At 48.7% G+C, this 27,863-nt stretch overlaps 4 protein-coding genes across 6 annotated transcripts; 3 read left to right on the top strand and 1 right to left on the bottom strand.

The window, feature by feature from the left end:
• The first annotated feature begins 23 nt into the window (after positions 1 to 23).
• Positions 24 to 6,980, top strand: LOC117646706 (unconventional myosin-Ie-like). 3 transcript variants are annotated; one of them, XM_034387835.1, is made up of 24 exons: positions 24 to 433; positions 819 to 944; positions 1,047 to 1,136; positions 1,226 to 1,320; positions 1,404 to 1,581; positions 1,664 to 1,826; positions 1,915 to 2,022; positions 2,105 to 2,233; positions 2,324 to 2,520; positions 2,595 to 2,762; positions 2,850 to 3,020; positions 3,094 to 3,260; positions 3,351 to 3,629; positions 3,703 to 3,850; positions 3,935 to 4,055; positions 4,136 to 4,299; positions 4,384 to 4,530; positions 4,618 to 4,757; positions 4,837 to 4,994; positions 5,086 to 5,262; positions 5,341 to 5,439; positions 5,521 to 5,875; positions 5,960 to 6,141; positions 6,224 to 6,980. In XM_034387835.1, exons 1-24 carry the CDS (start codon positions 431 to 433, stop codon positions 6,298 to 6,300), a joined length of 3,642 nt encoding a protein of 1,213 aa, XP_034243726.1. In that variant the 5' UTR covers positions 24 to 430; the 3' UTR covers positions 6,301 to 6,980. The 3 variants fall into 3 exon arrangements, with proteins under 3 accessions (XP_034243726.1, XP_034243725.1, XP_034243724.1); XM_034387834.1 differs by having other exon boundaries at positions 25 to 433; positions 5,089 to 5,439; XM_034387833.1 differs by having other exon boundaries at positions 25 to 433; positions 5,086 to 5,439.
• On the bottom strand, positions 6,957 to 12,524 carry LOC117646707. Its single transcript, XM_034387836.1, has 5 exons — positions 11,753 to 12,524; positions 11,262 to 11,485; positions 10,940 to 11,174; positions 10,716 to 10,851; positions 6,957 to 10,640 (listed from the first exon to the last, which is right to left on the bottom strand). Exons 1-5 carry the CDS (start codon positions 12,046 to 12,048, stop codon positions 9,093 to 9,095), a joined length of 2,439 nt encoding a protein of 812 aa, XP_034243727.1. The 5' UTR covers positions 12,049 to 12,524; the 3' UTR covers positions 6,957 to 9,092.
• A 10-nt stretch (positions 12,525 to 12,534) lies between these two features.
• LOC117646708 (DDB1- and CUL4-associated factor 13) lies at positions 12,535 to 14,705 on the top strand. Its single transcript, XM_034387837.1, has 9 exons — positions 12,535 to 12,604; positions 12,735 to 12,934; positions 13,017 to 13,202; positions 13,290 to 13,458; positions 13,549 to 13,696; positions 13,781 to 13,934; positions 14,020 to 14,166; positions 14,251 to 14,414; positions 14,498 to 14,705. Exons 1-9 carry the CDS (start codon positions 12,535 to 12,537, stop codon positions 14,583 to 14,585), a joined length of 1,326 nt encoding a protein of 441 aa, XP_034243728.1. The 3' UTR covers positions 14,586 to 14,705.
• A 5,752-nt stretch (positions 14,706 to 20,457) lies between these two features.
• Positions 20,458 to 27,660, top strand: LOC117647511 (regulator of microtubule dynamics protein 1-like). The gene is made up of 6 exons (XM_034389269.1): positions 20,458 to 20,579; positions 22,181 to 22,444; positions 23,660 to 23,715; positions 25,307 to 25,450; positions 26,060 to 26,174; positions 27,323 to 27,660. Exons 1-6 carry the CDS (start codon positions 20,529 to 20,531, stop codon positions 27,365 to 27,367), a joined length of 675 nt encoding a protein of 224 aa, XP_034245160.1. The 5' UTR covers positions 20,458 to 20,528; the 3' UTR covers positions 27,368 to 27,660.
• Positions 27,661 to 27,863: the final 203 nt, after the last annotated feature.

Below are 27,863 nucleotides of genomic sequence, written 5' to 3'. Positions count from 1 at the left end.
CCGCCCCCGCCCCTCCCCTTCCCTCCCGGCTTCCTGAGGCGTGCGGCCGTGCGGCGTGCAGCTGTCAGGGCTATTCGCTCGGACCAGCAAAGCCCTTGCGTTCATGCAAACTTGGCCCTCGCGGAGTGGCTGCCGCGTCCCAAGAAGGGCGGCTGCAGTGGTTGCACTCCGACTGTCGACGCCGCGCCTCCCGGCCGCGGCCAACCTACTTTCGCACCTGTGACCTCCGTCCGGTTGGACGCCCTGAGTGTCACTTAGTCACACTGCCGTCCCGTCCCGAGTTTGAAAGCCGTCCAGCAGCCGATGCAGCCGAGTGCTTTCCTCGCGAAGCTGGCCCCGCGGCGAGTGGCAGTCGCGATGGCGTGAGTGAATCACCTCGGCAAGAGTGCAAAGTTAGCGCGCGCGCCCTCAGCGGGGACCATCAGTCGCCATGGTGAGTGTGGATCGTGTGCGGGTACCTGGCGACGCGGCCCCGAGGTTATATTGACACCTCTCCCTGGCACTTTACTCTGCCCAAGGCTGTTGTCGTTTCATGAGATGTCTCCATGAACTGTTCCTTGAAACGACCAAGATTGGGGTGATGTGATTTTACAGTGGCACTTTGCTATCATTTACTTTGAGGCAGGAAATGCCTTACTATGTATGAGTCATGAAGTGGTCGTACGCTTTGTTTGCCCATAAACTCTCTCTTGGGGTTCCGTTGAATGACTGTGACAAGCAGAGATTTGAAATGTAACACGACTTGAGAGGTGTCACCAAGTCTGTTCAAATTTTTGACCAGCTCATTCACATCAGACATTGTACTTTATGCGTTCCAGGTTTATCACTGGCAGTCGCACAATGTCAAGCTGTGTGGGGTGGATGACATGGTTCTTCTTCCAAGACCCACTGAAGAATCCATTGTCGACAACCTAAAGAAGCGATTCCTTGATGATTATATTTATGTATCCTTTCATATGCATATTGTTCTCCTTTCATCATTTTTCCAAATATTTTTTTATAAATTTATTGTTTTATAATGTGTCACTCCCTTATAAATATATCAGACCTGTATTGGACCTGTCCTCATATCTGTGAACCCTTTCAAGCAGCTGCCATATTTTGGTGAAAAAGAAATAGAACTTTACCAAGGGGCTGTAAGTATAACTCACAGCTGAAGTGGTGTTGGTTGTTATCAGAAGTTAAATGTTATATTTTTGGCCTGTCCCGTGTATTTTTGTTACAGGCACCATATGAAAACTCTCCTCATATATATGGGTTGAGTGATCAAATGTTCCGTAATTTATTAATTGACAATGAAAGCCAATGTGTGATAATAAGGTATAAGAAATACTCCAGAAAAATTAACTGTTTTCCAAGATTGCTTCCTATTGTATTCTATTTTCAACTTTTTTTTTTTGCAGTGGAGAATCGGGTGCAGGGAAGACAGTGGCAGCTCGCTACATCATGAGCTACATTGCACGTATCTCTGGTGGATCATCAAAAGTTCAACATGTAAAAGATGTTGTTCTCAATTCCAACCCACTCTTAGAAGCTTTTGGCAATGCCAAAACTATCCGTAACAATAATTCTAGTCGTTTTGTAAGTGCCTATCTACCTGGATCTCTTTATATGCGAGTACAATTTTGATCAACTTTGTTTTTCTTGTTGTTATTTTGTAAAGGGAAAATATGTTGAAATAGTCTTTAATGTTGCTGGTCAACCTGTGGGAGGTCGTATTTCAAATTTCTTGTTAGAAAAGTCTCGTGTTCCGAATCTCACGTTAGGTGAACGCAATTTCCACATATTTTACCAGCTGTGTGGAGGAGCCAATGCTCACCTGAAAAGTGAGTACATCGTCAGGCTGTGTAATTTTAAGAAGAAAGTGATCAATCCAAGTTAATTCAATTTTGCAACCTTAATTTTATTTTGCAGAGGACTTGGGAATTGTTAATATGAATAACTTTCAATACCTGTATGCTGGTGGCTCATTTTCTGTTGATGGAGTCAATGATGCTAAAGATTTTGGAGAAACTACTGCTGGTGAGTTTAATTTGGAATACCCTATTCTTTTAACATGGGCATTTTGAATCATTAATTAATTTACTATTTTGTTTATGTGCAGCTATGAATGTAATGGGGTTTTCTGACTCGGAACAGCGAGAAATTTGGAACAGTGTTGCTGCCATTTTGCATCTAGGTAACATCAACTTTACTGAAAGTGGCAACTATGCCCAAGTGAGCGACAAAGGAGGTAATTAATTTTCCAATTGTTAACTACTAGTTGGCATGCATAAAAAATTGTTTTTTTTCTAAACTCTTTCATATTTTTCTTTTATTAAAGCTTTAGAGTGGCCTGCTTATCTCTTGGGTGTTGACGTATCTCAATTGGAAAGTAAAATGACTAGTCGCTTATTTGAAAGTAAATGGGGTGCTAAAGATGATTCCATTAATGTCACTCTAAATGTTGAACAAGCTGTTTACACAAGAGATGCCCTAGCAAAAGGCATCTACTCAAAAATTTTTGACTTTCTTGTCCAGGTATGGCTTTGCCTTTCATTTGCTGCAATTAATGTCCCATTTTTGCCTCATTCAATGTTTTTGTTTGTATTTAGAGAGTAAATGCAGCCATGTTCACTGATAGTAGAGGAAATAACATTGGCATCCTTGATATTTATGGATTTGAGATTTTGGATAAAAATGGCTTTGAGCAACTTTGCATCAACTTTGTGAATGAAAAGCTTCAGCAGATATTTATTCAGCTGACTTTGAAAGCCGAACAGGTGTGGTCTTTTTGTCTTGTTTGCATGTTTTAAATTATTTTTTAAAATTATGATATTTATGTTTGCATGACGATATTCTGACTTTAGGAAGAATATGTAGCAGAGAAAATTGCATGGACGCCAATTGACTATTTCAACAACCAAGTTGTTTGTGAACTGTTAGAGGCCCGACAGCCACCAGGCCTGTTTCTTGTGTTGGATGATGTATGTGCAACTTTGCATGCTGTTGCGGATGGAGCAGATCAGGGTTTGCATAAGGTGAGTTTAAAACAAACCTATTTCCTTTTCTTTTTCCTTATTCTAAAATGAGTGTTTCTATATTTGTTTTTAGAAATTGAATGGGAGTGCTAGCTCTCACAAACATTATTCTCCCACTGCAGAGGGCTTTGTCATTCAGCATTATGCTGGTGTGGTGAGTTACTCAGTGGATGGATTTTGTGATCGGAATAGGGATGTCTTTTTCCCAGACTTGGTGCAGCTTCTCCAGACAAGCACAAGGTTGGTTGTATTTTTAAGGTCTTATTCCTGACCCCTGAACAAAAGTGAGGAGACTTTAATGGCTTCACAAATTTGATTCACACTTCACAGCCAGCTCATCTACAGTCTTTTCCCTGAGCCAGTTGCTAGAACAAGACCAACCACAGCTGGAACCAAGATTCGTTCCCAGGCTGGTGAGTTGGTGGCAAAATTGATGCAGTGTGCGCCTCATTATGTCCGTTGCATAAAGCCCAATGAGTCCAAGCGAGCTCGTGAGTGGGATGATCTAAGAGTCAAGCATCAGGTGGAATATTTAGGTTTGCGAGAAAACATTTCTGTTCGTAGAGCTGGGTTTGCATACCGTCGTGTGTTTAAGAAATTCCTGCATAGGTGCGTACCCTTGGTGCCTCATTGATCTAGAAATCTACTGCAGTTTTTGATTGCTGATGTCCTTTTTTTGAAGGTATGCAATTTTGACCAAAGAGTCTTGGCCTTCTTGGAGAGGAAGGGAGGACGAGGGAGTGAGGCATGTACTGGCAGCTTCTGGTCTCAAAGAGGGTCATGAATTCCAACTTGGAAAATCAAAAGTCTTCATAAAAAATCCAGAATCAGTACGCTACTAATTTTGATAAAACACAAACTCTCTCTTAGCTGGTTAAATGTACTACTTAAGGTGGATAATTGTTTTGTTTCAGATTTTCCATTTGGAAGATCTCCGAGAGCAGCACTTTGACAAACATGCTAGAGTGATTCAAAAAGCCTTTAAGAGTCACTTTGCTCGCAAGCAGCAGAACACTCAAAGGCAGGAGGCTGCAGGTATTTTACCTCATAAGTAACTCTCATTGTTTTTCTTGATAAAATTAGATAACTGGGGGTGGTTGATAAACTTGTTCCAGCACTATTTTGTGGAAAGAAAGAACGCCGGAGACTTTCAGTACATCGTCACTTCATTGGAGATTACCTTGGAGTTTCGAATCACCCAGAGCTTCATTCCCTTGTGGGGCGACGAGAAAGAATATTTTTTTCTATTTCAGTCACTAAATATGATCGTCGCTTCAAGGTGAAAATTCAAAATTATGAAATAAGTTGTTGCATTGTTCTCATAATTTCCTTTTCTGAAAGAGCTTTCATCTTGAATTTTTAGCCTAGTGACCGTGATTTGATCATTACATCTCGATCCTTATTTTTGACAAGCTATGAGCCTGGCTCTGGTGATCATAGAAATTATCCTATTATCAAAAGAAATATTCCATTCCCCAATATTAGTCATGTGTCACTCAGTACTTTACAGGTAATTTTTCCAAATTGAAAGAACTTAAAAGCTGATTGCAAAATCTTGACTGTATAGTAAAACATCACTTTTTTTTTATTTTTACAGGATGATTTTGTTGTGATTCATGTGAAAGATGATTATGACTCATTGCTAACAGTACCTTTGAAGACAGAATTTTTGTACGCTCTTCACAAGAGATATGGCGCTCAAGTGGGACGTCAGCTGAATATACATTTTTCCAACTGGTGAATATGGGAATTTACAAATTTGAGTTCTGTTGCTTCCACATCACTCAACTTCAATGACCATAAATTTCTTTTTCAGTGTTGAGTTCTCTGTGAAAAAATCTGGCATTGGAGGAGGGGGAAAGCGATGTGTGGTGTTTGTTCCAACCATAACTGGCCTGGACTCTCCGTCTCTAAAAATCAGCGGAACTACCTTAACAGTTGGTATTGGAGCTGGTCTGCCTCCTGACACTGCTGGTGAGTAGTCAAAAATGCTGAAGTATTTGTGGGTGATTTTTGGTTCAGTTTAAAATAATTTTCAATTTTTCTCCACCCCAAAATAAAAAAGTAGTTTCTCCTGAAAGAAATGAACCAACCAGACGACGGGTGAATGGAAAGCCTGGATCGGCAGCACCTCAGAAGATCTCCAACCGCACTCCCACAAGAGCTGCTCCTCCTCCCCCTGGCCCACGCCCCACAGCCAATCGTCCTACAGAACCTGCCCCTCCTCCTCCCCCAGTTGCCCATGCCACTGGACCTGCCACTTCCCCTCCCCGAGTTCCCTATACGACAGGACCCCCCTCTCACCCTCAACCAGTTCCCTATGCCACTGGACCTGCCACTCCCCCTCCTCCAGTCCCCTATGCCACAGGACCGGCCAATGCTCCAGCGCCAATTCCCTCTGTTACAAAAATTCAAAATGGTACATAATATTATTAATCATCATTGTAACAATTTATTTTAACAGAAAACTTTCTTAATAGAGAAGAATTTTTGTTTTCAGGTGCCATTAAGGAGGACCTTCTTGGTAACAACAATTTTAAGTTGAACAAAAAGACAAATGAGGGACAACAAAGTGACCTCACCAAGGAACTTCACAGTACCATTGGACGCTTTAAATCCAAAGACATTATCAATCAGCAAGATTTACTTGAAAAGAATTTCAACAAGCCTTTCAGTCAGGACCTCACAAGCACATTAAAGCGAATCAAAGCCAAAGAGACAGCTAAACCAATAGTGTCAAGCGAAAATGCAAATGATAAACTGAAAGTTGGAGGTGATTTAAATGCAGATCTCACCAATACACTAAGGCGTATCAAAGCCAAGGGAACAGTATTTAACCCACCAAATAGTAATCTGTGAGTATTGTCTGTTAAAAAGTTGTTGACAAATTACTGCAGTTGTAGAGCTCAAGAAAACATATTACTTCTTTTGTACAACAGTGTACCAGCAGCAACTCAACTCAACAATAAAGTGGCAGAGAAGCCTATTCCAGGAGGAGGACGACCAAGACCAACTTTAAACCCTAGTCAAATCCGAGTCAAAGCAGTTTATGATTATCAATCTCAGGATGTTGATGAATTAACTTTGAAGGAAGGGGATCTAATTGATCTTATAAAAGAACGTATGTGCTTATAATATTGTTGTTGTTTTTTAAAATTTTGCTACTTATGTTTTGTTTTTTTAATTTATGCTCTCCTCTTCAGATCCAGGTGGTTGGTGGCAGGGCCGTCTGAAGGGTAAAGAAGGCTTATTTCCTGCAAATTACGTACTTAAATTGTAAGTTATTTCTACGTATTTCCCACTCAAGGGATCAAATTACTTGGTGCTTCAAAAGTAGGGTCGTATAAAACTATTTTAATTATGTATTACCACTAATATTGTGCACCAGTGCACCCTTTAACAATCTGTGTTAGCCTCCCTCCACAAGCAGGGATTTTACTTGCAGTAGGGTGGCTCCATTAGCAATAGATTCAAAGTGCTTTGACTTTTTGTTGAAGCTTGATTCCTGTTTGTGCTGTGACTTAATGTTTTCTCTTTTATCTTTATAAATGTAATGCTTCTAATATTTTTTTAGGTCACCTATGGTTTCTAGACAATGCAAAAGCAAATTTTTTTAATGATGTACCTGTGAGTACATAGTCCTTTTTATCAGATTCTTGACATGAATGTGTAACATAACAACCTTGTTCACTGCTTCCACAGAAACAGAATGAATGAGTCAGTTATTGTCAACCATGACATTTGTAGGAAGTTTATTGAGCTTTCTAATTGTAGGTGTAAGAATATTTATGTTACCACTTTTTTGTGCAATGTTTGCAAATACGAATTGACCATGAAAAACTTTGTACCTAGTCCACCAGTCTTTCTCTCTATCTTCTTTTGATAGAAGACATGGTTTACTTTTTTTTTAAGGGTAGATGGACAAAAGCATCTATATTTAAAATAATCATGCTAACTTTATTCATGTGGCACACTTTATGTTCATACCAGTTATTCAAAACCAGAATATAATATCAGGAGATAAAAAGGTTCAAAACATGCAGTTACGCTTTCAATATTATGAAGTAACCAGTCTAAATAGGGACAGTTAGAATAAGTTTAGCTATGAAAATACCACTGTATGGTTACAAAGCAAACCATACAAACTCCTTATGTGAACATCTTGTCTGAGAAGCCAAACAAGATTAAAATAGGGTGTTCTGCTTTTTTAAACAACCTTGTAACATATGCATCTCAAGACATTCCTAAACAATGCTGAAATCTGGAACAACAAGCTACCAAACTACCACATGGTTGCTGTAGAATTATCACAGGTTAAGACTTGAGATCTAATTCAAATAAACATTACCTAAATACCAAGTGTAACATTCATAGAAATGATAATCTTGTAATTTTGAAGATAAAGAAACACCTTAATTTTTTTATGAGCAGCAACAAACCTTAAAAATTTACTGTTAATTGTAGTTTCATCACCTATATAATATACACACCATAACTCGGACAATCACAGCAAAATGCCTAACTAAGGGCCTGCATCTGAAAGCTGTTATTTTGATATCACAAATTCAAAATAGTAAGGCTCATTCAATGAATGAGGTAGAACCCAGAAAAATGAACACCACATACAGTGATTTGACAGAACACACTAAATACAGGACATGCAAATAAAATCGAGTACAGGCAGAACTGTGGCATACCGGCATACCAAAGTATTTCTGTTCAGCAGCAGGCCTTTGCATCTGACCTTAAAAATATACCACAAGCTGAGTACAACTTAAAATATTAGTTTTCAATATCAAAATACAATAGAAACTCTTGATTCACATCTCTTGCCAAAATGCAGATGGTACAATAAAGATATGTACAATAAAACAAAAATTGTTTCTTTCAAAATATGTTACACCTTCTAAAATAATTAATTTGTACAAATTGAATCAGGTTATGTTCAAATATACAATGTAAATTCAAAATTCAAATCTCTTAACTACAGGGCAAGTCATGACATGAAAAAAATCAAAAAAAAAAAGGAAAAGATGTTTTTTCCCAATTGCACATAAGTGTCTGATTTGATGTGCTACTGAAAGAAAATAACAACCATAAAAACAAGGGCAAACTCAATTCCAGAATACATACAGTTAACACCAAAATACCGCATAAATATTAACAGACTCTCAGGAGAGGAAAGGCCTGTATGGCATTACATATCCTAATGGAATAAACAAAGCAACTTTCAGGAAATAAGACTATAAATAGCAAATAGCTTTTGACGTTACACTAATAGCAATAGAAATGGTTAATTTGTACTTCATAAAGATGTGGAACAGTTACAGGCCCAACATCCACCATAGAAGATAAGTCCTCATGGAAATGCTTCCCCTAAAACATGAGAGTAAAGATAGGGCAGGAACAAATATCAAGCTGAATTGCACAATGTATGACAAAAGACAAATTGGAATTAGCTCGAAATGGTTCAGTACACTACACAACATTGGTGTTACGCAAATTGTGCCATAATCTACTCTAAGCTAATGAGCATTTCGTTCATTCACATTTAGTGAATACATGTGTGTTCATAATAAGTCAGTTAGATTTCAAATTGTGGAACCTACATCCTACCTACATCCAGGAGGTAGTAATAACAAATATGAAATGGTGTCTTGATTACAATAATTGATAATGGACATAATTTACTAATCATGATTCTAAATGGCAAGAAATATTCCTGCAATAGCTTTTAAAAAAATGCTTTCGCCTGCCGCTTAAGAGAAATGACAATCAGGTACATAGAAACAAAGACTTCCTAGAATATAGGAAATCATTTGTTTTGTGGCCCTTCTTCTGCAAGAAGATACATATAAACAAATTAATAACTGTATAACACATAAGTGACTAGTATACCAAATTTTTCAGGCCATTGCAACCAGCTTCAGAATTAAAACCAAATACAATTTCTAGGACAGTCACATAAACAATCAAAGAGAAACTGAATGTCCTTCAGTTCAATTAGTTTGCTTTGCTTTCTTTTTCCAATACCATATACTCATGGTAAAGAAACCAAAACCCCTCAATGACCTACATTTGAAGAGTCAAGTGGTTGGCAGAGGAGGAGGAGGGCAAATAGGCTGAATGATTGATAGATGACAACGAACCTTCAGCTGTCTGAATGACCTCAGAAGAAATGTGGGCATTAGAACTGAGATAAGTCTGAGAGATGGAAGCAACTGGGGTCAGAAGGGTGGATTGGGGTAAATCTTCTGTTGATTCATTCAAATAACCATCGGGCCCATCAGTTGCACTGACAGGTAGAAAAGGTGGCTCACTTATGTATTCAACTGCGCTAGGAGATGATAGGTATGCATGGTCTGTTGCGTGATGCTGCATGTACTCCTCCTGTTCTAGGAAGTCTGAGTCTGTGGGTACTAAGTAAGTGGTTGGTGTCAAATCATCACAGACTGAGAACGTATGAGATGAATAACAGTCAGACATCATGGAAGGAGATGAGAGCGAATTCGATAACATAGTATGCTGAGAATAAGAGTCATCTTGTTCAGAGGAAGGAGTTGTCAGATATGACTGAGAAGAAAACTGATCAGCTGTGTTGGAGGACGACAGATCTTCCGAAGTTTGTGAAATCAGGTAAGTTCCCTCATCCAGAGAACCAAAGGTAGAGTCATAGACCCCATCCTCTGCTTGGTCCACATTCTGCAGAGCATTTGGTGAAACGGAGTTCTGTTCTTCTGAAACAGGATCAAAATGATCTTGAGAAGTCTCCACAGCTATTGGAGGCAGGTCAACCCGTTTTGGTACCATTTCTGAGACACTACTGTCTTGCTTGGCTATTTTTGATCTAGGTGAAGAAGAACGCTTGTGCTGATTAGTTGATTGGAATGAAGGTCGTTCATATTTATCAACTGCACTTCTCTGAGACGAAGAGTGAGGATGAGAATAATGGTCTTGGCGATTCCGCCTTCTGTGCCTTCTTGAGCGAGGTCTTGCGGGCCCATTCACATTCTTAGATTGCGATGGCATGGTTTCATTTCCGACTCTACTCTCAGATGAATGAGAAACTGCAGGTGCTTCTTTTTTATCATGGGGAGGGGGTTGATGGGGAGCAGCTGGTTTTGCAGCAGGTGCTGTTGAATTATTTGAGGCAGAGCTGTTTGAATTGGGAACAGGCTGGGTTGATGATGAGTCAGTTATCAAGTTTGCAGGTGCCTTCGACCTCTGATACGCTTGCAATATTGATCTGGGGCTAGGAGGTCGTTTGCTCTTAGCCCTATGATTAGCAAGGGTCTTTGCAAGCTCGAACACTTTAGCTGTGTGAACGTGATGATCATCTCTTGTGACGGTCTTTCCATGTTTTGTTGAGTAAATTCTTATAGCACAGTCAAAAGGATGGTTATTTCTTCCCACCACTGAAGATAAAAACCAGTCAGGTAAAAATGAATATTGAGATCGACCAGCTATCATATCACCTGTAACAAAGTGAACTCCTGGTTCCCAGCGAAATCTCCACACAGTGAAAGGATCATTGCTCTGAGGACATTCACGGACAGTCTTAGTAGCAAAACTTAAAAATTGATCCAAGAAGGTCATGCACACAGCAGGAACCCACAAATCCTAAAGGGAGAAAAATAAATCAATTAGTAAATCAACAACAGTGATGAATAAGTTATGTCCAAGTTTGCCACCTACCTTAGCTAATTTAGGAATTTCTTCCACTTTATAGAAGGCAATATTATCAACAATACCTCTGTCATCACGGAATCCACATATAATATGTGCCACATTAACTAAAAAATTTTGAGCCCACCAATTTAATAATTTAAATCTGTAAACAAAAAAGCAACAAAAACAAGAAGAAGCTTCAAAAAATCCTTTAGATGAGGAAGAAGTGCTCAAATACTAGAAAATCTTACCTCTTAAAATTTCTTTCTTGACGCACACATTCTAACTTTCTACTTGTTTTTAATTCAATAAATTCAGCTAACATAAGGTCTTCTAAACAATCTTCAAGAGGTACATCACTTGTTACTGCATCCATTTCTGCCCCATAAATAAGCCTCCGGTCGTTCAGTTTAGTTCTGAAGAGGCAACAAAATTCCTCTCCTTCTTTGACTGGCATGTCGACTTCTGGTGGACAACCTGGTTGATCTTAATGAACAAATAAATGTATATTAAGGTTAAGTTTCATGAATTGACGGAAAACCACACACTTGGATGAATTAAAATTAACTTTACCTGTACTCATGTACTGTTCAAATTTAAATCCCCAATGACAGAAGCGCTTTTGAGCCTCATCTCTGCTCATACGTTCTCGTCTCTGCTCTGGGGTCTCTTGGGCACACAGAAAAATCACTCCTCGAAATTTACTGACAAGGATTTCCCAGCCTTGATTTTGTTCATAAGGTGTAGTCATAATCTTCGTCAGAAGGCCGCGTAGACACATGATGGAGGCAACCTCCCTAGGAAAGAAGTGAAACAATATTGTGGATTAAAGCACGGTTTGCGACTTCATTTCATGTGACAAATAACAGAACTACATCTATTGCAACTAGACAGCAAATAAGGACCAGTGCTTTGAACAAATGGCCAGACAACATAAAAATTCTTGGTCAGCCACAGAAATAATTCAATTCCAAACCGATACAACATAGGTCGTTGCTATTCGCACACCACTTATCTGAAACGTTTACTCAGAGACGTGGACAAGGGCGGTGAAGGACACTTACGGGCTGACAGCCAGGCCACTGGCGAGGACACCACGCAGTAAATTGTCGATTCTTTCGTTGCTTTTGGCGTGATCAGACCGTTGGACGTTGTCAATGCCGTGGTTCAGGTCCCAGCCTAGGGACTCGGCTTGGCGCGGCAAGTGCATGTACCGCAGCTGGGAGAGGTCCGGGGCGAAACGCCGGTCCTGGTCCAAGCTGAAGTAACTGACAACCATCGGCTGGGCAAACGGGGGAAAGGTAGCAGAGGGTTTCACCCAAACCCGCATACTAGGCCTGTTTTTGCCTATGCTGTTCATCTTGACAGGTGTTGGCAAGTCAATCAAACAGGTAAGATATCATTCGTGCGGCCGTTCAGCTCGCCAGACCTTTACCGCCAAACAGAGGGACGACAATTTCTCGGTGCAATTTCATGTCAAGTCACGGAGAATAGCGCAGACAACAACAAAGAGAATAGAACACAACCAAACAGCAACAAACTTTTCAAGACGTGGTGGGGTGGCAGGGGGGAGGAAGGGGATAGGCGTTGAGAGAAAACCGCAGCGCGCTCTGGTTTCGCGTGGTGGCAGATTTCGGAACCACTCCGTGACAATACAGCTGTCAGCTGTTTTGGTCACGTGGTTTCGGCCCTGCGAATAGAGCCTGAAGCACTATTCGCAACAATCGTGAACCAAAACAAGAGGTGACATGAGGACCATGTGTCTGCTTGTTTTAGTCTGAACCTACCTGCAAAGGACGTTTTCTGACAAGCATTGGTTCCGGAGGGAAGCCCCTAAGCAAAAACCATGAAAGTGAAGGTTCTGTCTCGCAACCCGGACGAGTACTTGAGGGAGACAAAACGTGACATCCACAAGGGTAGGTTATGACTGCCATGGTCGAGTGCGCAGCTGTTGTTTATTTCCTTGATCCTCTCGGAGCGACGCGTAGGTTACGTCTATGCACTCTCTGAGTGACTCATTCATTCACCTGTTTGCTCTTTCTTCAGTCCCCAGGAACTATGACCCCGCCCTGCACCCACTGGAGGCGCCCCGCGAGTATGCGCGGGCGCTGCAGTCCACCAAAATGGAAAGAATGTTTGCCAAGCCGTTCGTAGGGAACCTGGACGGTCACCGAGACGGTGTGGCATGCATTGCCAAGCACCCCCAGACCCTGTCGCTGCTGGCAAGCGGAGCCTGTGATGGAGAGGTGATCTACCAAGCTCATGCCTCGTCTGCTTCTTCATCAACTGATTGATTCTTCTCCAATTAAAAATTCCTTTACATTTCAGGTACGCTTTTGGAACCTGCCCCTTCGTGAGTGCACTAGATCGTTTCAAGCCCATAACGGCTATGTTCGTGGCCTGACATTCACTCCAGATAGTCAGAATCTCTTATCCATTGGAGATGATAAAACTATCAAACTGTGGGGTCTTGAAGAAGGGCAGGAAGAGCCAATCAACACAGTCCTCAGCAAGGTGATTTGTCTTATAATGTACCAATCATTTTTGTCTATGATGGATGTCAGCTAAGCCTTTGATTTTTGGTCTCTCTTGTTAATCCAGACTATACTTACCTCACTGAGCCATCAATATGGAGAAAATAAGTTTGTGACCTGTGGAGAAGTATGTCAACTCTGGGAACATGGCCGCAATGAACCTATTCGTACCTATGAGTGGGGTGTAGATAGTCTTCACAATGTCGCATTTAATCAAATTGAAAATCATTTATTAGGTAAATCCTGCTTGCTCTTTTATTTTACTTGCTAAATTACTTAATTTTCTCCCCTACATCAGATACAATCTTTTTTTGTTCCTGTTGCAGCTGCATGTTGTAGTGACCGAAGCATCATTTTATATGATACTAGGGATACTGGCCCAATCCGGAAAATTGTAATGAAAATGCGTGCCAATAGCCTCTGTTGGAATCCTATGGAAGCCTTCCATTTCACAGTAGCCAATGAAGATTTCAAGTGAGTAAAATGGTTTCTCATCATGTTTTGTCTATTCTAGCCTATTTTATACTGATTTACTTAATTTTTTTCTTTTTGTATCAGCCTTTACACATTTGATGCCAGAAAGATGAAGTATCCAATCAATGTCCACATGGATCATGTGGAAGCTGTGGTAGATGTTGACTACTCTCCAACAGGCAAAGAATTTGTTAGTGGTAGTTACGACAAATCAATTAGAATATTTGAAGTTCACAAGGTAAGTGGAGTGATTTATAGCACTTTGGTGTGTTGTTTTTTAAATCCTCTTTTGTTAGTATTAATTTTCATCAACTTTTTTTCAGGGTCATTCTCGTGAAATATATCACACAAAACGGATGCAAAGGCTTACAGTGGTTTCATGGTCGCTGGACAATAAATACATTATGAGTGGATCTGATGAAATGAACATAAGGGTTTGGAAGGCCAATGCATCAGAAAAATTGGGAGCTGTAAGTTTCATAACTGAAATGCCATTCCCTGACTTTAGTTTCCTTTATGAAGAATCTTTAACACTTATACCTTCTGAATTTCAGCTGAGGCCAAGGGAAAAGGCGGCTCTTGAATATCATGAAGCTTTGAAAACTAAATTTGCCCAGCATCCACAAATCAAACGCATTGCCCGCCATCGTCATGTGCCCAAACACATTTACCATGCGTCCGAGGAACAGGCCATCATGCGAGAGAAGATGAAGCGCAAGTAAGCTATACAACTTTCAGAAACTCTTCTATCTTAATTTTATTTTGGTCAATTTCATTTCATATTTTACTTTTTCTTTTCAGGGAGGCTAACCGGCGGAAACACTCTAAGAAGGGGACAGTGCCTCACGTTCCAGAACGTCATAGACATGTTGTCAAGGAGCAAAAATAGAATAATTCTGTCACTTTCAAAATTCTTTGTTAAATGTAGAAAAAGGAAAAAATGGCTTATGAAATATCTGTTACTTTTGACTTTGGCTACCACATATTTAATAAATTATCTTATTAATCAGCAGTTTGCAATACTACCCAGACATCTTGTTGAGATCACCTAGAACTTTCCATTAGGTCACCCGTATCTAAAAATTATGACAGCAACACGAGCAAAAAACTAATCAATCTCGTACAGCAAGTCGAATTTGGTAGATGACCCGACCTTTCGGTTCTCCTGTGCCACTTTGAGTGCAGAGTTCACTCTCTCCCCGTCTCGACGGGGTCGGGCTGGTGGGCTGGTGCTTCTGCACCGAGATGAGACGGAGCGAGTGCGCGTGTACCGGCCGGTGCTTGTGTCACGAGGAGCGAGGCTGCCGGCGCGGCCGCGGCCGCGAGTCTTCTGTTTGTGTGTCGGTGCGCGTGTCCCGAGTGCTTGTGTCCCCAGCAGCCTGCCCCAGCCCCGCACAGCGCCATGCGCCATCAAGGCCGGCACTGAATACAACAGTATCCCCAAAAAAGAAATTGTTATTAACAGATAAGCTATCCACGCCTCTAGACGGGCTGGTTCTCGCGGACAAGCGTCCCTGGACAGCGCACGATGCAGACAGTCCCTCGACTCCCTCCACACTGCCTCACACAGGTCCAAGTTAGGGGGTTCTAACTCTAAGACGACTTCACACGGGACCGCCGACAACTACTCGACACAGGACTCCCTAAAACTATGTGCCGCAAAAGGGACGGGGCAGGGAAGGCACGCCAAGGCGCGCCCCTCCCGTTCCGCTGCGTTCCGCCTCATCAAACAGAACAGACTGAGCGAAGCGAGAACAAGCCAGCCAAACAAGAGCAGGTGCGATACCGGTGGGAAAGAAAAGGGGGAAACCAGAACGCCTTGGGGGCTGGGGACACGCGATTACCTGGATTACCCGACGCGTCATAAACGCAAGGGCCCCTGGAGGTGCAAATCTAGTGCACAAGTGGAGGGCGGGGGTTTGCCCGGGGGCCTGCACTGTTATCAAGGAGAAAAGAGGGGGGGGGGGGGTACTGCGAAACACGGCGTGTTTATTTTGTTTCATTGCGCGTCTCGTCGACGGCTCTTGACCCAAAAGAGTCTCCCCTTGCACGCGGTTGTTGTTGTTGTTTTGTTGCACGGCAGGACGGGATGAACCGGCACAGGCCGCCTCCGTCGCCGACCAAACAGGCAGACGTCAGCAGCGCTTTCCATCCGCAGAGGAAGGAGGAAGACACAAAACGCTTCCGGGCGGTACAGAGACAGAGCGATGGAATGATGGAATCGAACGCGAGAGTCCGCCTGGCGCCCGCCAAGTCCGGGGTGGGCCAGCCGAACAGCCGTCTGATTCCGAGCACTGCTTTCGTCGCTCTGTCTCTCTCGCACTCATGGGGCGTTCCGTAGGGGTGCGAGAGAGACAGAGCGACGAAGCAGTGTTCGGAATCAGACGGCAGGCCGAACCCACGAGTGGCTCGCAGGACGGCATATCCTATCCTATCCTATCCTCCCCGGCCGGACCGCCCCACATCCAAAGAAAGCGGCGCGTGTCTCTGTCTCTGTCACTCTCGCGCGGTAGGCGAGCCGGAGAGGGAGAGAGAAAGGGCACTTCGCGCGGAAAGGCTACGCGGCTACGCTGTCCGTTGCCTTGCTCACCACCACGCCTCACGTGCCTCGCGTGGTCTGTCTGGAACAGCACACGCCGCCACGCCCCGCTCATAGGGCTAGGGCTCACAACAGTAGGGCAGTCGGCAAAGTTAGAGTTTGCTTCATGCCCAGTGTTTGCGCTCTGTAGCCCTGTAGCGGCGGGCTTAGGGCCTTGTGCTTGTGCTGGTGGCACACTGCCGGAATATGGATGGAGCTGGGCACTAGGCGCCGCCCGCACCGCCTGCCAGCCAGCCCCGCCAGCCCCGCACTAAGTTGCCGAGGACACTCCGCGCCAAAAGTTTGACACATTAGCCGCTCGCGAGATGCGCCGTCCTGACGCGCTCCTTTATTGTCGCGACGCGATGAAGGAAGTGTTCCAGTGGCGCTGCAGCCGCTGCAGCGATCCCCCCTCCCGCCGCCTTGCAGGACGCGTGGCCGACTGACTCACGTCTTTGTGTCGGCCGCGCGGACTCGGACGGCCGGACTGTCGTAGAGTGTCGTGGTCGCGGAGCAAGTTGCCGACCGAGCGAATCCCGCGGATACCGCATCAATGACGCGGCGCGGCCGAGCAGCTCGCCGCCGAAACCTAGACCAAGCCGAGTCGGCTTTTGTTTCTATCAGTGTGTCGCTGTTGTTATTGTTGTTGCTGGTGGCGGTGGTCGGCACGGTGGCGGCGGTGGAGGACGCGACATTGCCGGTGTTGCAACTTGCGCGGCTGCAGACTGATTCCGAGAGTCGTTTTCGTCGCTCTGCCTCTCTCGCACTCATGGGGCGTGCCGTACGGGTGCGGGAGAGACAGAGCGATGACAACGACTCTCGGAATCAGACTGCTGAGATGTGCCTCTCGATGCCGCGCTCCACGCCTGCAGCCAGCGATCCGCGCGATCCGTTGTCAGTCCGTCAGTCTCCGAGTGGAGTTGAAGCAGGTCAGGTCATGGCGAGCAATCTGTGGTGTCGCTTGGCGCGGGCCAAGGCGCAGCAGGGCGCGGACGCGGCGGCGCTGGGGGCGGCGCTGGGGGCGGGGGCGGCGCGCCGCGGGGGCGGCAGCACTCTGGCGCGTCTCGAGCGCCGTCGCCACCAGGAAGGCCGCCAGGAAGGCCGCCACCAGGAAGGAGGCGACTCGGTAAGGGAATGTTGGCTCTGTTTGTTTGGGTGGCCGCCGATCCAGGATCGAACTCTTTCCCGTCCACTCTGCACCGGCACTGCAGTCTCCTTAATCTCCGGCGATCCGACGGCCGCCGTCCGTAATCCTCTCCGGATGAAACGGAAGCGTTGTCTCGGCGACTTATGCGCGCAGTTTTGTGGGGCCCTCCCCTTCCAGTGGGGCGACCCGCGCGGTAAATCGCCCTGCCCCTTCCACCGTGCCCTCGCACGCCGAGAGCAGGGATTTTTAAAACCGCGACTGCTTAATTTGCCCCAGCGCTGTGGTGTACCCTTCCTCTCCCTTTTTGCTGATGCACTGATGAGACGCACTCGGCGCTCCACGTGCTGAGCTGCTTTCCGGACGAGTTTGGCCGGCAGGTCCGCGGTTCGCGGCTCGGCGGAGCCACAAAGGGACCAAGGGCTGGGAGGGGTGGAGTAGTGGACCTCTCGGCTGGGCGGGTACCTTTCAGCGGGTACCTCACTGCCGCTGTCCCCTCCGTGGGCCGGGTCCACAGTGCGAGATTCGTTGCGTGGCGTGGCTCACAGTGGGCCAGAAGACCGGCGGAGGCGGCCAAAAGTCTAGACGCGTTTTGAGCTCCAGAGTCGGTAAACAGGTCTGGAACCGAACGTGTGACCCCACCAATGGATTGCTCTCCGAACGAGGAATCCATTGGTGGGGTCACACGGTCCGTTCGAGTCCTTTTCACCAACTCTGGAGCTCCCGGGATTTCGACCGCCTCCACCGGCCTTCTGGCCCACTGTGAGTCGGCCAGTCGGCACGAATAGGAGCTTCAGCGCTTCAGTTTTCAGCGCAGCCATAATTTACAAAGTTGTGTGCGGAAAACTTTCGACCGAGTTGTGACGCGAAAAAGCAAACAGCAGGAGGCATTCACTCTATCCCGGCTGCGGGGATATAATTAAGATGCATCCTGATGAAGGACAGTTTCGCCGTTCCGGGTATATGAGTGATTGTTCGGTTTTGCGATCAACACACCGATGAGCCTCGGCTTGGTTCCGGTAAAGATAAAGGCACACATTGCATCAGCGGCATAAAAGTTTATCATAACAAAATTTCATTATTTAAGTCTATTCCATATCTCCCCAAAATAAGAAAAAAGAAAAAAAAAAAACTTCGTAAAAATTAGCAAAAAAATTAACAACAGCAAAAATAAAAATAAAAACAATACAAATGACCGCATTAATCCGCTGATGGGTCGGTACGCGTGGACTCGGTGCGCTGCTGACACACACGAGCCGGCTTTATCAGCCACACATCGAGATGCGCACACTCACACACACTCTCACACACTCACACAGACGCAAAGGTCGTAGCCCTTAAGACTTGGTTCCGCGATGTTGTTCCTGCAAATGGTGTCGGCACACGCACGCGCGCGCGCGCACACACACACACTCACACACTCACACACTCACACATACCCCCCCCCACACACACACACTCACACACACATACACGCACATCTCTGGTGATAAGGCAGCCCCCGTGGCGCCAAGGTGAAGGCTCCCGGTCAGCGGCGGCGGTGCTCCCGCAGTCCAACCAGTCCACCCAGCACAGCCAGATGCAGCGGAAACACGCCAAGAAGGTCCGATCGTTTCTCCCCGCGCGAGGCTAGGGGCTAGGGCTAGGGCCGGCAGGGCCGCTCTGGAACGGTGTACACTGTGGAACTGAGGGGCGGGCAGGAAAGGGGCGGACGGGTTCGGTAATTAGGCAGAGGCCAAACCTGCGACCGAGCGAGCGAGTGCTGAAACAGGAAAAAGTGTACACTCAAAAAAATTTCAATACAAAATTCTGTAACATGGTTACGCAGTAATTTCCACTACAAATGTTACAGAATTTTGTATCAACACTGATACAAAAGTTTGTATCACGCGTTACGGTAAACTGTTTCCCGGTTACAGAATTCTGCAATGCTAAAATGATAAAAATTTGACGTTTTAAAAATAAAATTTGAATCTCAACGGTCGTTCGTTTCTACACATTCACTCCGTTGCTCCTGTACTCCCGAACACCGGAGAAATCGAACTGCGTTCCCCGGGAATCAAACCCCCGGTCCCCCGGATTGCCAGCTCGGCATGCTACCGCTTACGCCACAGCGCCGCATGGGGAGGCACGCCTCAGACTGTCGATCACGCCGAGCGGGCACGCCGCATGCCCAGGTAGTGGTGGGAAACGAGCCCTGCGGCGCGACAGTTAGAGTTCCTGGCCCGAAGCTTCTTTAGTACCATGCCCTACGTTAGGACTTTTCGCCCGATCAACTGTGATGTAAAAAATTAAGCTCGTAAATTTTACCTTAAATTTGCGTTATTAAATTTGCATCAGACGATATGTAAACTCGTAACAACATTTACAGTTTTCTGTATCAGTTACAGTTATTTGCATTAAGATCGCATTTTTACATGGAACTGTATCACTGATTGTGAATATTGAAACAAAAAGTACAGAATTTTGTATCAGTTTTAGAATTCTGAAGCACTGATTCGTAAATTCGTAACATTCTTGACGTGATACAGAATTTAGGATCAAGGATACAAATTTTTGTATCACACTGACGTGTTACAGAATTTTGTATCAAAATCGTTTCAAAATCCTATATTATTTTTTAGAGTGTAGGTAGAGAGAGAGAGAGAGAGAGAGAGAGGAGAGAGAGAGAGAGAGAGAGAGAGAGAGAGAGAGAGAGAGAGAGAGCGACGTTCGTCTTGTAGTCTCTGTGCCCCACCTCTTGGGAGGAATCGATCAGTCTTTTTTTCGTCCGTGGAATTAAGAGGGAGGCACGCAGGCTTGGCCAAGTTTTCGGTATTCCGGCGCGTGCGGCGCGCGGCCCTGTTTTCCTTGCCGATGGCCTCGCCACACTTCGCAGGAACAACAAAAGCGGCTAAGCCTATTTTGTGTATTTTATGTTGTTGTTTTTTTTTGGCCTCCAGCAGCAGGGCGGCCGCGGCGCCGGCGGCCGCTCCCTGGTGGCGGGGCTGGCCGTGGCCACGCTGTCCACCAGCGCGCTGCTGCAGCGCGACGGCCGCGACGGCCTCCAGGACGGCCTCCAGGACGCCGTCGAGCCCCAGGGCGACGTGCTGCGCGACGCGGACCTCCACATGGACTGGGCGCGCGCTGACGAGGCCAGCAAGATCCTCAACCCGTACCGGGTGAGTCCCCGAAGTCCAGGCCCTGCCCCTGGCTGTGCCCCTGGCAGTGCCCCTGGCAGTGCCCCTGGCCGTGCCCCGAATAATCAAGAATCGCAGTAAACTTGGCGTGGCACTGCGCACTTCCAACTGCCGGCTAAGCGGCCAAACGAGGTTCCGCGCTGGGACGCGGGGTGGGACGGGGTTGACGGCGACCCCCCCGGACCAAGTGCCGCTCCGTTTCGCGCTCTCTACGGCCGTGCCAAAGGTTCACCAGATTTACAAGAGGCGAAAGGGTTGCCAACCTCAGCCTGCCTTGCTAGGCAACGTCTCGAGAGCGAACCCCAGATGACTCGGTGGCCAGGCTGAGGCGGGAAGCCCTTTCAACACTGGTACATCGAGGGAATTTTCGACCGCTTGTGTGGCCGGATTGCGGGGGTCGCAGCCACCAGGCTAATTCGGTCTGTCGTACAGTGTACTCACTTGGAGACTGAAAGCGCCACGCTGCGTGATTGCTCACGTGCCTCCGTCTCCCTCGCGCCGCGACTCCGTGACGGGGCGCCGCGCGAGTGTGAGAGAGATGGAGCGCGGCACCGGCGTCACGCTGGTTGCCTAGCGGCAAGGCCGGCGTGGGGGCGAGGGGCGTCTATAATTGGCTTTCTTAAAACGGCATTTCTATGTGCATTTGCTCAGGCGGCCCTCATTTGAATTCCGGCGGCCGCCGGGCCAGCGGAAACAGTTTCGAGATGGAGTTGTCGCGTGGCGCCGCGGCGCGAGGAGCGTGCGTCAGCCGCGTCGTAGACTCTTCCCCAGGACGCCGTCGGCGGCCCTCGACGGGCAGCTACACTGGCAACACGGGGCGCCGTGTGGTCCGATTCCGAACAGCGGCCCCGTCGCTCTGTGTCTCTCGCACCCCTGGGGGCAGCCACGTGAGTGCGAGAGAGACAGAGCGACGGAAAGCACCGTTCGGAACCCGCCTGTCTTTCCCGCCAATTTGTTCCCCGCTTCCCACTCGTCTGTTTCTGTTTCCGAGAGGCGCCGCCTCGCTCCTCAGGAACGGCGGGGCGGCGCGCGTCGGGCCCGAGCCTCGCAGAATGCATATTCATAGATTTCTATTACCGTCTCATCTATCAGGCGCCACGCGCCGCCACGACGGCCAAGGCCCTCTCGGCTCATCACACACCGCGGCTGTGATTGGGTCAGAGTGGCCGCCCCGCCCCACCGCACCCCGCCGGCAGGGCCACCCTTTCTGTTTACGCTCGGCCAAGCGCCGCAAATTATTCGATTGCGCACCTGGGGGTCCGGGGACGCACAGTGGGCCAGAAGACCGGTGGAGGCGGCCAAAACTCTAGACGCGTTTTGAGCTCCTTCGACGCTAAATGGGACTCGAACCGAACGTGTGACCCCACTAATGGATTCCTCGTTCGGAGAGCAATCCATTGGTGGGGTAACACGTTCGATTCGAATCCCATTTAGCGTCGCTGCAGCTCGAAACGCGTCTAGAGTTTTGGCCGCCTCCACCGGTCTTCTGGCCCACTGTGGGACGTGGGGCCACCCCGGGCCCCCCTGCTAGCTCCCCGTGGCGCGCTCTCTCTCACCCCGCCGCTCCGACGTCGTCCTTGCAGGGCAGCCGCCACCCCGAGGTGCTGTGGCGCCGCGGCCGCGTGCTGTACCTGAAGGCCGAGGAGGCCAAGTCGAAGGGCGGCGACCGCGCGCGCCACGCCCGCCTGGTGCGCGAGGGCTTCGCCGCCGTGCAGCTGGCCCTGGAGCAGGACCCCGACTGCGGCAAGGCCCACCAGTGGATGTCCGTGCTGCGCTACTCGCTGGCCGAGCTGGAGGGCACACTGGCCAGGCTCAAGAGCGTCGACAACATCCGCGCCGACATGGAGGTGAGTCACCAGCAGCGGGAACAAAAATGATCTTTTTCGGAAAAATATAAAAAAGTGAAACCAATTGTGACTGACGCGGCGCATTTATGACGGGACGAACACCGACTGAAAAATCCGTCGAACCAACCGATCCATTTCTCTTTTCCTCGTAAAGGGTAATTAGCTCCGGTGAGCGATGGAGCGCGCGAGGGATGAGCGGTCGGGTGGGCGGAGCCATGGCGGAGCGACGACTCTTGCCACCTGTGGCCCGCTCTCTCTCTCTCTCTCTCTCTCTCTCTCTCCCTCTCTCTCTCTCTCTCTCTCTCTCTCTCTCTCTCTCTCTCTCTCTCTCTCTCTCTCTCTCTCTCTCTCTCTCTCTCTCTCTCTCTCTCTCTCTCTCTCTCTCTCTCTCCCTCCCCCTCTCTCTATCTCCCTCACGCCCATGGCCATCATCAGCGTGCCCACAGCGCGATAACTGGTCCCGTCACACAGCATCAATTATTTAGGTCAACCAATGCACTCTCGGCGGCTCGGACTCGGAGGTGCGGTGGTGGTGAGGGTGCGTGTGAGTGAATCTGAGTGCGTGTAAGAGAGAGAGAGAGAGAGAGAGAGAGAGAGAGAGAGAGGAGAGAGAGAGAGAGAGAGAGAGAGAGAGAGAGAGGAGAGAGAGAGAGAGAGAGAGAGAGAGAGAGAGAGAGAGATATGAGATGGATGGGAGCGGGTTGAACAGGATTAGCCAAACGCTCCCGCAAATATCAAATCAGTATATCTCCCGTGTGCGCCGTGTGCCCCCCCCCCCTCACGGCCGCACCGCCGTGTCTTGATTAAAAACCGTCCATCCCCATTGGCCGGCCCGGCCCGTCCCGCTGCCATTGCCGATACTGACCACCCTGCGATATTCGATCAGGGCGGCCAGGGCGCACGTGGGCCACCATGCCACTTCTTTTGGGACGCATAGCAGACTGAGAGTCTGTCTCTCTCGCACCCATACGGATCGCCTTGTGAGTGCGAGAGAGACAGAGCGATGGCCTGGCGGCGCTCAAGCGGGCCCAGGAAATACGGCAAATACGCGCCGACATGTTTTCCCAACTCGCAAACTGTGTTCGCGCGCGGCACCCCGGTGCGCCAAGGCGGACGGACGGACAGACAGACAGACAGACAAGCAGACAGACGGGCGGGAAAGACAAACAGAGCTAACCTGGCTAACAGGTCTTCTTCTCCTCCTTCTTGTTGCAGCGCGCCATCCAGCTGCTGCCGGGCGAGGATGTGCCGCGCACCATGCTGGGGATGTGGTAAGCCTCACCGCCCGCCGTCGCGCCGCCGCCCCGTCTCGCTCGCACTCGCGGGGAGTCCCGTGCGGGAGCGAGAGAGACAGAGCGACGCTGTTTCGGAATAAGCTCTTCCCCGGCAACCCAGAAAGCAACAAGCTTAAAGTCCGCGTCAATCAAAACGGAGCATTACATCGCGACGCGTGGCGCGTGGCGAGGCCGGCGCACAGTGGGCCTGGAGGCGGCCAAAACTCTAGACGCGTTTTGAGCTCCAGAGTCGCTAAACAGGACTCGAATCGAACGTGTGACCCCGCCAATGGATTCCTCGTTCGGAGAGCAATCCATTGGTGGGGTCACACGATCGGTTCGAGTCCCATTTAGCGACTCTGGAGCTCAAAACGCGTCTCGAGTTTTGGCTGCCTCCACTGGTCTTCTGGCCCACTGTGCGGCGTGGCCGCGGCCCCGCTGTCTTAAGACTCCAAGCCCTCTTGGATCGTAATCCGGCAAACTCGCGGAAAGCATCGCGTCTTCACGGCCCGGTTGATGCCGGGTACCGAGCACCAGTCTGAGCAGCCCCTTGGCGTGGGCGTTGCCTGCACTCTGCTGTCGCCCTACCCCTGACCTTCTACCAGGTGGCACCTCCACTGGAGCCTCCAGGCACCTCCAGCCCCGACTACCCACTAAATTTGCCGCACAGGGCGCGCAGTCAGCAAAACTCGCACTCTACAAAAAATGTCCTGTCAACGCCGTTAATTTATTACCTATGTTTGCTGTTATGCAATTCACGGCGTTTGCTGTGAACTAGTTCACGGCGTTTACTGTGATCTCGGTTACAGTGTTCACTGTGATCTGGCCACAGTAAACGCCGTGAATTGGAGCCTGATTTGCAGTACTTCGGTGCTCAGCGGCGTCAAACCATCAGTGTTTACTGGGGACCAGATCACAGTGAACACTGTAACCGAGATCACAGTGAACGCCGTGAACTAGTTCACAGCAAACGCTGTGAACTGACCTACAGTGAAAACTGGTAATAAATTAACGGCATTTACAGGACATTTTTGGTAGAGTGCGTCCCGAGCCTTTCCGCATCAAGACGAACTGTTGTCGACAATGCTCATAAACGACCGCCGGGGCCGGGGGGCTTGTCGCGGCAAAAAAAGGACGAACCCAACGCAACATCAACAAAACAAACACGAACAAACAAAAACAAAAACTTTTCTTAGTTTTCTGAGTAGTGTGAGGGTGTGAAAATGATTCCCCGCGCGTGAGCCTTTATGGGTTTCGCGGTGTGTGTGTGTGTGTGTGTGTGTGTGTGTGTGTGTGTGTGTGTGTGTGTGCGCGTGTGTGTGTGTCCGTCCGCGTAATGGCCGTAAAAACGCGTGCTTCGCCTCGCATCCTTCGCAACCCAACGACTTGCCTGCTCGGGGGGTGGGTCCGGCGCGTCTCCACCGCGTCTCCGCCGGCTGCCCGCATAGCCAGAATAGCACCTGACGCACTCACTCACACACAATCACACACACACACACACACACACACACTCACCACACACACACACACTCACACACACACACACACACACACACACACACATACTGACTCCGACTGCGGCTTGCAGGTTCTACGAGATATCCCAGCTCACGTGGCTGGAGCGGCAGGTGGTCCAGGCGGCCGGGCAGACGGTGCCCAAGCCCGACCACGCCCTGCGCCAGGCGGTGCACTGGTTCCACGAGGCGGAGCGCCTGCACCCCGCCAAATCCTGGTAAGGAATACGGAAGGGACTCTCTCTCTCGCCATTTTTTTTCCCTCTCGTTGTCGAAATTTCAATCTGGCGCGGTGGAACGGCCGATGGGCGCCGTAGTGTCTTGTTGAGTCGAGGCCGTTGTGTGGCCGAGGCCACCGCCGCCCCGCAGGCCTCGCCCGGCCGGATGAAGCGGCCCAGCGGGCCAGCGGGCCCCGGCCGCCAATACCCAGCGCGACCTTTCTGCAGTAACCCTTGGAGGCCAGCCCGGCCAGCCCCGCCAACCCGTTCGACTCGGGCAAGCTCAGCACACTCCAGCGCTAGTCATCACGACGCCCCGCCCCGCCCCGCCTCGGATCTAGGGCGTGCAGGATGCATGTCCGTGCCGGGGGCGGTGGCGATGGAACGGATCGCAGGCCAAGCCAAGCCAAGCCTTAAATCCGACGGACAGATCCGGCATGCAAAAAAAGAGAAAAAAAAAACCGGAAATTTTTCAGAGAAGTCTTACGAGAAAGCGTAATGGCCATGCAGTACCGCATTGGTGCGAATCCCACCGCCCTGCAGCTGCGGGGCGTCAGGAAAAAAAAGATCAGTAAAGATGAGAGGTAACTCGGTCCGTTGGTGTTGCAGCCTGAACCAGCTGATGCTGGGCAAGGCCCTGCTGGCCGAGGACGACCCCGAGCGCGCGCGCGCCTGCATCGAGAGGGCCGCCTCCATCCCCCCCACCAGCAGCTCCAACGCCAAGGTAAGGCGCCAGGCGCAGGGCACGCAGCCCGACGATACGCATCACGCCCATCAACAAACAAAAACAAAAAAAGAGAAAAGAATGAAATCTTGATGTTGCTGACTGTAATAAGTCGCGGAGAATTAAATGCTGCTGCAAAAGGCCCTTAAATCTGCGAAGGCCCTGCTTTCCTCGGCCGTCGAGCAGAACGAGGAAACTAGCTAGCCGGGGGAGGGGGGGGGGCGTAATGAGAAAACAGATCTCTCTCTTTCTTTTTTACTGGAAACCGAAGGGCACTCTCCGATCTCTCTGTTTCAACCCAAGTGCGCATGGAAACTGAAGCAGAGGCGAGATGGAGGTCGACGCTGAGCGGAGAGACAAAACTTTACGTTCCGGACGTTGTTTCTTGTTGGTGGCTCAAAAGGCAACGCTCTTGTGGAGTCCTCACTCATGCTCTGCCCGGTCAGTTCACTTTTCAAAAGCTTTTAAAACAATAATTCCGAGGCCTACATTTGTGGTTCTGGCAGTGAAGCGCCTGTCAGAGTCGGGGTAGGCAACGCGCCACGGACGGGTGCTGACGCGATGCCTACCCAGCCATTACCATTACCATTAAGGGCTAGACCACACATGCTCTGCAAACTCAACAGTGTACTCAGTACACTCTAGTTAGAGTGTGCTCATGAGTACACTCTAACTAGCGTGTACTCAGATGAGTACACACTTTCAGCTGCATAAATTGCCAGGCGTGCTTAGGTGTGTACTCATCTGAGTACACGCTAGTTAGAGTGTACTCATGAGCACACTCTAACTAGAGTGTACTGAGTACACTGTTGAGTTTGCAGAGTGATTGTATGCCATTTAGCCGGGCGCTCCAGGTCTCACCACGCCGGCGGCTGACTAGATTGAAGGGCCGACTAGCTGCACGAAATGGGAGCCTTTTTGACGAGCAGAATGTCGCGAGACACCGAAACACTCACCTGTCACGACGTCAACAATGCGACAACGGCCTTTCGGCCCGAATAGGGGCGACACGGCGGCGGCGCGTTTCTGACGCCGTTTTGGCTTGTGTCGTTTTGACGTCTTGACGTGTCATTTGACTCCGCGCCGCGCGCGCCGCGTGGCGTGTGCGGCGCACCGCCGCCGCTACAACCTCCCTGTGTGTGATTCAGGCGCAGCTGGATGCCAGGCAGCTGCTGGAGTGCTGGAAGCAGTGACATCCGTCTTGTCGCGATCCTCCCGACGATACCCCTGCGTCCCGGAGCGACGCGGCACCGTGCCGCGCCACGCCGAGCCACGCCACGCCGCGCCACGCGTCACGCTCCGGAGATGAAGCCTCAAGCACGCGTGCTCTGTCACGTGGCGAGCGTCCTTGTCGCACCGCGTCAGTCACGCACACAGCCGTCCCTGCCGCCGCCCCACGGCGATAGTTAGTACCTTAGGAGTAATTTAATTAGTTTGTAAATATGTATGTATAAAGTATGAAATAAATAAAGTGACTGTGTTCGGAGTGCGTGTTCTTCCAACCGTCCGCACCAGAAGCACACCGCAAAGAAGAAGTCCCGATGGGACGGCCGGACTGGCGTAGCAGAGAGGCGGGTAAGGGTTTTCCGACTACCTTTGCAATTGCGAGGCCAGCCGGTGAGGGTTGCTTTGTTGCGTTCACGACGCTCTACTAAACCACACGCCCTCAAAACAAAAATACAAAACAAA

This window comes from Thrips palmi, unplaced genomic scaffold (genome assembly GCF_012932325.1).
Source record: "Thrips palmi isolate BJ-2018 unplaced genomic scaffold, TpBJ-2018v1 HiC_scaffold_2, whole genome shotgun sequence".
Taxonomy (NCBI): Eukaryota; Metazoa; Arthropoda; class Insecta; order Thysanoptera; family Thripidae; genus Thrips; species Thrips palmi.
The sequence above is the reverse complement of the archived record's forward strand: the minus strand, read 5'-3'. Positions and strand labels throughout refer to the sequence as shown.

Excerpts from the sequence above, each read along its gene's own strand:
- LOC117646708 (XM_034387837.1), top strand. The coding sequence starts at position 12,535 with ATGAAAGTGAAGGTTCTGTCTCGCAACCCGGACGAGTACTTGAGGGAG. Across the intron at positions 13,697-13,780 it reads GTAGCCAATGAAGATTTCAA|CCTTTACACATTTGATGCCA; the intron begins GTGAGTAAAATG and ends TTTTTGTATCAG. Across the intron at positions 14,415-14,497 it reads CGAGAGAAGATGAAGCGCAA|GGAGGCTAACCGGCGGAAAC; the intron begins GTAAGCTATACA and ends TTTTCTTTTCAG.
- LOC117646706 (XM_034387833.1), top strand. Across the intron at positions 3,261-3,350 it reads CTTCTCCAGACAAGCACAAG|CCAGCTCATCTACAGTCTTT; the intron begins GTTGGTTGTATT and ends CACACTTCACAG. Across the intron at positions 4,995-5,085 it reads TCTGCCTCCTGACACTGCTG|TAGTTTCTCCTGAAAGAAAT; the intron begins GTGAGTAGTCAA and ends AAAATAAAAAAG.
- LOC117646707 (XM_034387836.1), bottom strand. The coding sequence starts at position 12,048 with ATGAACAGCATAGGCAAAAACAGGCCTAGTATGCGGGTTTGGGTGAAA. Across the intron at positions 11,175-11,261 it reads TGAACAGTACATGAGTACAG|ATCAACCAGGTTGTCCACCA; the intron begins GTAAAGTTAATT and ends TTGTTCATTAAG. Across the intron at positions 10,852-10,939 it reads CAAGAAAGAAATTTTAAGAG|ATTTAAATTATTAAATTGGT; the intron begins GTAAGATTTTCT and ends TTTTGTTTACAG.
- LOC117647511 (XM_034389269.1), top strand. The coding sequence starts at position 20,529 with ATGGACTGGGCGCGCGCTGACGAGGCCAGCAAGATCCTCAACCCGTAC. Across the intron at positions 20,580-22,180 it reads AGATCCTCAACCCGTACCGG|GGCAGCCGCCACCCCGAGGT; the intron begins GTGAGTCCCCGA and ends TCGTCCTTGCAG. Across the intron at positions 22,445-23,659 it reads ACATCCGCGCCGACATGGAG|CGCGCCATCCAGCTGCTGCC; the intron begins GTGAGTCACCAG and ends TTCTTGTTGCAG.